The 9,496-nt window shown below is 35.1% G+C and overlaps 1 protein-coding gene across 1 annotated transcript; it reads left to right on the top strand.

The window, feature by feature from the left end:
• Positions 1-3,153: 3,153 nt before the first annotated feature.
• On the top strand, positions 3,154-4,614 carry LOC106095106 (uncharacterized). Its single transcript, XM_013262354.2, has 2 exons — positions 3,154-3,238; positions 3,301-4,614. The coding sequence occupies exon 2, from the start codon at positions 3,344-3,346 to the stop codon at positions 4,421-4,423; it is 1,080 nt and encodes a 359-aa protein (XP_013117808.2). The 5' UTR covers positions 3,154-3,238; positions 3,301-3,343; the 3' UTR covers positions 4,424-4,614.
• The last annotated feature ends 4,882 nt before the right edge of the window (positions 4,615-9,496 follow it).

The following is a 9,496-nucleotide window of genomic DNA, read 5'->3' as shown; positions in this document are numbered from 1 at the left end:
GGTTGAAATCGGTCCATGTTTTGATATAGGTGCCATATAAACCGATCTTGGGTCTTGACTTCTTGAGCCTCTAGAGGGCGCAATTCTCATTCGATTTGACTAAAATTTTGCATGAGGTGTTTTGGTATCACTTCCAACCACTGCGCTAAGTATGGTTCAAATCGGTTCATAATCTGATATAGGTACCATATAAACCGATCTTGTGTCTTGACTTCTTGAGCCCCAAGAGGGCGCAATTCTCATCCGATTTGACTGAAATTGTGCACATGGTGTTATGGTATCACTTCCAACAACTGCTTTAAGTATGGTTCAAATCGGTCCATGTTTTGATATAGGTGCCATATAAACCGATCTTGGGTCTTGACTTCTTGTGCCCCTAGAGGGCGCAATTCTCTTCCGATTTGACTGAAATTTTGCATGAGGTGTTTTGGTATCACTCCCAACTACTGCCCTAAGTATAGTTCAAATCGGTCCATGTTTTGATATAGGTGCCATATAAACCGATCTTGGGTCTTGACTTCTTGAGCCTCTAGAGGGCGCAATTCTCATCCGATTTGACTGAAATTTTGCACGTGGTGTTTTGGTATCACTTTCAACAACTGCGCTAAGTATGGTTCACATCGGTCAATGTTTTGATATAGCTGCCATATAAACCGATCTTGGGTCTTGACTTCTTGAGCCTCAAGAGGGCGGAATTCTCATCCGATTTGACTGAAATTTTGCACGTGGTGTTATGGTATCGCTTCCAACAACTGCTTTAAGTATGGTTCAAATCGGTCCATGTTTTGATATAGGTGCCATATAAACCGATCTTGGGTCTTGACTTCTTGAGCCCCTAGAGGGCGAAATTCTCGTTCGATTTGACTGAAATTTTGCACATTGTGTTTTGGTATCACTTCCAACTACTGCGCTAAGTATTGTTCAAATCGGTCCATGTTTTGATATAGCTGTCATATAAATCGATCTTGGGTCTGGACTTCTTGAGCCTCTAGAGGGCTCAATTCTCGTTCGATTTGACTGAAACTTTGAACAACGGCTTCTCTCATGACCTTCAACATACGTGTCTAATATGGTCTGAATCGATCAAGAGCTTCATACAGCTCCCATATAAACCCATATGCCGATTTTGCGTCTTGAGACCCTACAAGGCGCAATTCTTATCCGAATGAACTGAAATATTACACAAGATATTCTACAATGTTCAGCATTCAGTTATGGTCCGAATCGTACTATAACTTGATATACAGCGGTCAAAAAAAGTATTCATCATTAGCAAAATTGATAATAAATTCACTTATTTTGGGTAATTGAAGAAAATTTAAAGTAAACAAATAATGCAGTTTTATGCAATAGTTTATTTTTCGTAATATGTTTTAAAATAAATTCAAAAAATAAATTTAATTAGCGCAAAAAATGCAATTTTATATAATAACACCAAAAACAGAACAAAAAAAGTATTCATCATTGATGTGCTATCATCAAAGTCAAATTCAAATATTATTTGGGAATCCCCCTTTTCTTTTTTATTTAGTAAAGGAGGCTTTGCCCTTGACAGCAAATATTTAATTTCATTGAAAATATAGTTTTTGTCAAAATGGGTCGTAAGCAAAACAAACACCACAGGAATGGTTTAACTCAAAAAACTATCAGTGAAATATTAAATAGACCACGATCTACTATACAATCCATCATCAGAAAGTGGACAGAAACGAAAACTGTTGACAATAAACCAAGATCTGGTCGACCAAAAGCACTTTCAGTTGGAGATGTGCGTTGGCTAGTGCGGCAAGTTCAGAAAACTCCGAAGACAAATGCGACCATTCTTCGTAAAAACACTATGGAATATTTAGGGAAGGAAGTTACTACACAAACAATTCGAAATACACTCAAAAGGCATAGTTACAGAGGAAGAACTGCACGTAAGAAGCCCTTTATAAATAAAATAAACCGAGTGAAAAGGCTAAACTTCGCAAAAATGTATGTAAAACAGCCCGAATCATTTTGGAAAACAGTCATTTTTGCAGACGAGAGCAAGTTTAATCTTTTTGGGTGCGATGGAAAGGTCATAGTGTACAGAAAACCAAATACAGAGCTTGAAGAACAAAACACAGTTGCTACTGTAAAACATGGTGGAGGTGGTTTAATGGTTTGGGGGTGTATGGCGGCTTCAGGAGCGGGAAATCTTGAAATTATTAATGGAGTAATGGATCATAAGTATTACATTGACATTTTAAAGAGGAATTTAAAAGATAGTGCTGTAAAACTTGGGCTTGGTAATAACTTTCAATATTATCAAGATAATGACCCCAAACATTCTGCTTTAAATACCAAGATGTGGATGCTGTATAACTGCCCCAAAGTCATTAAAACTCCTCCTCAAAGTCCCGACTTGAACCCAATTGAACATCTTTGGGAACATCTCGAACGCAAATTGAGAACGCGCAATTTTTCGAGCAAGAGTCAAATGCAACAGGTGATAATGGAGGAATGGACTAATATAGACCAAAATATAACCGCTAAATTAGTCCAATCGATGTCAAACCGTTTAAAAGAAGTTATAAGACGCGGTGGTCGAATAACAAAGTATTAATTTTTTTAAATTATGTTATTTATTTTTTTGTTTTTTTGCAATGATGAATACTTTTTTTGTTTAATTTTTTGTGTTCAGCTGTAAAATGGCCCTTTTTGTTCCAATAAATACTGTTTTTTTCTTTAAAAACAATGAAATTGTGTACATATATATCACACAAGCACTACTGCATCATTAGTTTAATATGTTTTTATTCCAATTGTCTTTTGTAGACTTATTAAAAAAAAAACATTGAATGATGAATACTTTTTTTGACCGCTGTAGCTCTAATAGCATAATTGTTCTTATTCAATATTCTTTGTTTGCCCAAAAAGAGATACCGTGCATATAACTCGACAAATGCGATACATGATGGAGGGTATATAAGATTCGGCCCGGTCGAATTTGGAACGCTCTTACAGGTTTTTTTAAATATCTTAAATTAAAGTTTTGTCAATAAGTCTTGCTGTTGTTTTCGCCTGCCCCATGACAAACTTAGGAAAATCAAAGCCTACTATGCTAAAATTAGTTGAAAATCAAAACATTTTGTATGTATGTCAACCAGTAATGAAAAATCTCATTTCATTTGCTACCGTGCTCACGAACACACGTCCGTTTTCATTATATAATGAAAGACTAATTGAGGAAACTTCAAATTTGGGAATAAAGGTTTGTATAGAAATATTTGCATAGTTTAAGGGTTTCCAAAGGACTAATTCGTTTAATTTTAGATAAAAGAGTTTGTTTTTCTTTGTCCCAATTGAAAGAAAAACTATGGATTGTGTAATGAATCAATCGTCATCTAGCAAAAATGTTGTTGCGGATGTTTCATTTGAGGGGTATCTACCAAACATTGTGAATTCCGAATTGTTAAGTTTTCCATTGCCTCAAAGGACAGATAAAGCCAATTTGCCATTTAGTCCAATAAATTATGTCAACTTTGACATTTCTGAAGGTGATTTTGCTCTGAACAATGATGAGGGATCATTTTCAACCTCTCAAAGTCCTCCAAATGGTTCTGAATTTAATTCACATCAATTAACTCCAGCTGAGTTCAAGTTTGCAACTTGCCAATCGCCTTTATCAAGTAATGCTGTGATCCAATCGCCAATGTCTCAATCGCTACCGAACATATATTCCGAAAATCAATTGGAAATGGCTAACTCCTCAACCGGCAATGATGACAGCCCTACAATTATTTCAGAAGTTAAATTGCCAGAGAATCGCTCCAGACAACCCACCAAGAAAAGGATTTTCAAAATGCGTGAAAGACGTTACATACAACCCATCGATAAAGTTGCAGCTATACTACGCATACGACAAGGCGCTACCAAAGCCTCCATTTCGCGAGCTATAAATGTGCCCGAATCCACCATCAGAGGTTGGTGTAAAAATGAACGCAAACTACGTCAGCTGTGTGGTCTGGAAGAAGCCTCCGCGATGGATGTCATAGCGAATCCCTACCAAGACACAGTTGTGACCTTACCATGTGATGATAACCCATCTGCCAGTATTTCTTCCACTGCAGCAGCATCTTTGGAAAATGATCATCCCTTAATTATGGAGAAAATATTTTCCTTTAATGATACCTTGCAGAAGTTGAAGGACCTTAACATTGGTACTTCGATGCACAAACTTGAAGCAATACATAATCCCAATTCTATGATCTACACGTCCAGTGCAAGCATTTTAAATGCCGAATATAGCCAACTTGCTGTTGCACAAAATGTATATTTGTCAGCTCTTCTGTATCCTCCAAAGGCTACAAAGCTATCAGGGGTTACGCAATATGTTAAAAAGAAAAGGACTTTGAAAAAGTTCCTGAAAAAGGTTACCAATAAAAATCAAGGATAAGGTTTTAAAGCACGAAAGAAACCTTGGAAAATTTTGTATTAGTTGGTGTTCAATTAATGAAAGTTTTCATTATTCATCAATGAAGCAAAACAACTTTAATGTGTTAGTTTAAAAAAAAATTTATAACTAGTTATGAACTTTTACTACCTAGTCTCTAGTTAATAAATAAAACAAAAATCGAAACCTTCAAACGCGTGTTTTAGGTTTTCCATTTCCAAAATTTCTAAAAAAAAAAAACCAAAAAAGTAAAAGCGTGCTAAGTTCGTCCGGGCCGAATCTTATATACCACCCTCCACCATGGATCGCATTTGTCGAGTTCTTTTCCGGGTATCTCTTTTCAGCCAAACAAGCGATAAAAGAAAAAAATTGCTATGCTATTTGAGCTGTATCAAGTTATAGTCAAATTCGGATGTGTGTGAAGATAAATTCCGAATTTAACTAGTGGAGACACAAACCACTGACTTAACAGTCCTCTGTTACTGCCATTAGCCGAACACTGTTAAGGAACTTTGTAGGCAATTAATTAATTTAAAAAAAAGTATTTGTTCATAAAAATTAAATTTCAAACACACAAAAAACCAAAAAAAGATCTAGAAAATAATAAAATAAACCAAAAAAGATCTAGAAAACATTAAAATTTAGTTCCCTCAATAACCGCAAGGTGTACTAACAAGATAAAGAAGATTGTAAAATTGATTGATCCACTGTGCACAAATGGAAAATAGTAAAGCGACGAGACCGGAATCAAACGACAGCTAGGGAAGCCTAGTTTCTCATACATATGCCCACATTTTCCAAATAATCGTCTAACTATCGAATTTTAGGCAAAAACTTGAAAAAATTACCCAAATGCTAAATTTTAATGTTGGATCACCTTATTATTTTCTAGATCTTTTTTTGGTTTTTTGTGTGTTTGAAATTTAATTTTTATGAACAAATACTTTAATTTAAATTAATTAATTGCCTACAAAGTTCCTTAACAGTGTTCTGCTAATGGCAGTAACAGAGGACTGTTAAGTCAGTGGTTTGTGTCTCCACTAGTTAAATTCGGAATTTATCTTCACACACATCAAATTCGGATCATAACTAAATTGAAAGTTGGAGACCATAGTAGAAGTCATTGTGTAAAATTTCACCCAATTCGAATAAGAATTGGCCCCTTTAGGGGCTCAAGAGTAAAATAGGGAGCTCGGTTTATATGGGATCTGTATCAGGCTGTAGACCGATTAAGACCATATTTGAAGGTCATGGAAGAAGCTGTTGCATCAAATTTCATCCAAATCGGATAATAACTGCGCCATCTAGAGGCGCAAGAAGTCAAGACCCCAGATCAGTTTATATGGCAGCTATATCAGGTTATGGACCGATTGAATATATTTGGCAGAGTTGCTGGAAGTCATCTCAAAACTCGTCGTGCAAAATTTCATTTAAATTGGATAAGAATTGCGCCATCTAGAGGCTCAAGAAGTCAAGACCCCAGATCGGTTTATATAACAGCTCTATGAGATTATAGACCGATTTAAATTATATTTGGCACAGTTGTTGGAAGTCATAACGAAACTCGTCGTACAAAATTTCATTTAAATCAGATAAGAATTGCGCCCTCTAGAGGCTCAAGCAGTCAAGATTCAAGATCGATTTATATGGCAGCTATATCAGATTATGGACCGATTTGAACCATACATAGTATACCTGTTGAAAGTCGTAACGAAACACATCATGCAAAATTACAGCCAAATCGAACAAAAATTGCGCCCTCTAGAGGGTCAAGTAGTCAAGATCACAGATCGGATTGAATGACAGCTATGTGAGGTTATGGAGCGATTTAAATTATAATTGGCACAGTTGTTGGAAGTCATCTCAAAACTCGTCGTGCAAAATTTCATTTAAATCGGATAAGAATTGCGCCCTCTAGAGGCTTAAGAAGTCAAGACCCCAGATCGGTTTATATGGCAGCTCTATCAGATTATGGACCTATTTAAAATATATTTGGCACAGTTGTTGGAAGTCATAACGAAACTCGTCGTACAAAATTTCATTTAAATCGGATAAGAATTGCGCCATCTAGAGGCGCAAGAAGTCAAAATACAAGACCGATTTAAATGGCAGCTATAACAGGTTATGTACCGATTTAAAATATATTTGGCACAGTTGTTGGAAGTCATAACAAAACTCGTCGTGCAAAATTTCATTTAAATCGGATAAGAATTGCGCCCTCTAGAGGCTTAAGAAGTCAAGACCCCAGATCGGTTTATACGACAGCTCTATCAGATTATGGACCGATTTAAATTATATTTAATACAGTTGTTGGAAGTCATAAAAAACCTCGTCATGCTAAATTTCATTTATACCGGATGAGAACTGCGCCCTCTAGAGGCTCAAGAAGTCAAGACTCAAAATCGATTTATATGGCTGCTATATCAGATTATGGACCCATTTGAACCATACATAGTATACCTGTTGAAAGTCGTAACGAAGCACATCATGCAAAATTACAGCCAAATCGAACAAAAATTGCGCCCTCTAGAGGCTCAAGAAATCAAGAACCCAGATCGGTTAATATGACAGCTCTATCAGGTTATGGACTGATTTCAACCATACTCAGCACAGTTGCTGAAAGTCATAACAAAACTGGTCGTGCAAAATTTCATTTAAATCGGATAAGAATTGCGCCCTCTAGAGACTCAAAAGTTAAGACCCCAGATCGGTTTATATGACAGCTCTATCAGATTATGGACCTATTTAAAATATACTTGGCACAGTTGTTGGAAGTCATAACAAAACTCGTCGTGCAAAATTTCATTTAAATCGGATAAGAATTGCGCCCTCTAAAGCTCAAGAATTCAAGACCCCAGATCGGTTAATATGACAGTTATATCAAGTTATGGACCGATTTCAACCATACTCAGCACAGTTGTTGGAAGTCATAGCGAACCACATCATACAAAATTACAACCACATCTGACAATAATTGCGCCCTCTAGAGGCTAGTTTTGGCACAGTTAATGAAAATCATAACGAAACACGTCATGCTAAATTTCATTTAAAGCGGCCAAGAATTACGCTCTCTAGAGACTCAAGAAGTCAAGACTCCAAATCGATTTATATGACAGCCATATCGGGTTATGGACCGATTTAAACAATATTTGGCAAAATTGTTGAAAGTCATAACAAAACTCGTCATGCAAAATTACAGCCAAATTGGATAGGAATTGCGCCCTTTAGAGGCTCAAGGAGTCAAGACCCCATATCGGTTTTTTCGACAGCTATATCAGGTTATGGACCGATTTTTACCATACTCAGCACAGTTTTTGGAAATCATAAATAACAAGTCATGCAAAACTTCAGCCAAATAGGATAAGAATTGCACCCTATAGTGGCTCAAGAAGTCAAGATCCAAGATCGGTTTATATGGCAGCTATATCAAAACATAGACCGAACTGGCCTACACTAATAAGAAGTATTTATGCAAAATTTCAGCGGATATCTTAACTTTTTCAAAAGTTTGTGCTGCTGACAGACAGACGGACAGACACGGCTAGATCGACTTAAAATGTAATGACTAGAGATGGGTTTCTACCGGGTTCATACCCAACGCTTGGGTATTTATTGGGTAAATACCCAATAAATAACTTTTTTGGGTATTTATTTGGGTATTTATAATTTTGCAGATATCTTGGGTATAAAAACATTTTTCAAACAATTTTTTTGTGATTTCGTATTCTTTGTATATAAACCTGATCTTCAGATCTCATAAAATCGGATTTTAAATATATATAGAGCCGCTATATAGACCTATGTCCAGACTTAAAGTCTTGAGGCAAAAAAATCACCCAATTTCGATGAAACTTGGCACAGTAATTGCTGGTGGACCCCTTTACATTTCAGTAAAGTGTGGTTCAGATCGGACTATATTTGGATATAGCTGACCTATAGACCGACCTTCCGTTCTCCCGATGAAGGGTATTGAGGCCAAAAAAGATCAATCTACTACCCGAATTCAATGAAATTTGACACTGTGTGTTCTGTTAGACCCCTACCCATTCCTGGCAAATCTGGTCCAGATCGGACCATATTTGGATATAGCTGCCATATATACCGATCTCTCGATATAAAGTATTGAGCCCATAAAAGAAGCATTTTTCATCCGATTTTGATGAAATTTGAAGCAGTGCGTACCCCTCTAAACCATTTTGTTGAATATCTTCTAGTCGGGGCCATATAGGGAATGTGGACCAGATACTCTACACAATACTCTATACAACTGTAAATCGGAAGATCGGTCTATATGGCAGCTATATGCAAATATGGTCCGAAATTTTGTCTTTAGAGAAAATTTCATTGAAATTTTGTCTTTAGAGAAAATTTCATTGAAATTTTGTCTTTAGAGAAAATTTCATTGAAATTTTGTCTTTAGAGAAAATTTCATTGAAATTTTGTCTTTAGAGAAAATTTCATTGAAATTTTGTCTTTAGAGAAAATTTCATTGAAATTTTGTCTTTAGAGAAAATTTCATTGAAATTTTGTCTTTAGAGAAAATTTCATTGAAATTTTGTCTTTAGAGAAAATTTCATTGAAATTTTGTTTAGAGAAAATTTCATTGAAATTTAGTCTTTAGAGAAAATTTCATTGAAATTTTGTCTTTAGAGAAAATTTCATTGAAATTTAGTCTTTAGAGAAAATTTCATTGAAATTTTGTCTTTAAAGAAAATTTCATTGAAATTTTGTCTTTAGAGAAAATTTCATTGAAATTTTGTCTTTAGTGAAAATTTCATTGAAATTTTGTCTTTAAAGAAATTTTGTCTTTAGAGAAAATTTCATTGAAATTTTGTCTTTAGAGAAAATTTCATTGAAATTTTATTTTTAGAGAAAATTTCATTGAAATTTTGTCTTTAGAGAAAGTTTCATTGAAATTTTGTCTTTAGAGAAAATTTCATTGAAATTTTGTCTTTAGAGAAAATTTCATTGAAATTTTGTCTTTAGAGAAAATTTCATTGAAATTTTGTCTTTAGAGAAAATTTCATTGAAATTTTGTCTTTAGAGAAAATTTCATTGAAATTTTATTTTTAGAGA

The sequence above is a fragment of the Stomoxys calcitrans genome, chromosome 1, assembly GCF_963082655.1.
Source record: "Stomoxys calcitrans chromosome 1, idStoCalc2.1, whole genome shotgun sequence".
NCBI lineage: Eukaryota > Metazoa > Arthropoda > Insecta > Diptera > Muscidae > Stomoxys > Stomoxys calcitrans.
This window is presented reverse-complemented; position numbering and strand designations above follow the sequence as displayed.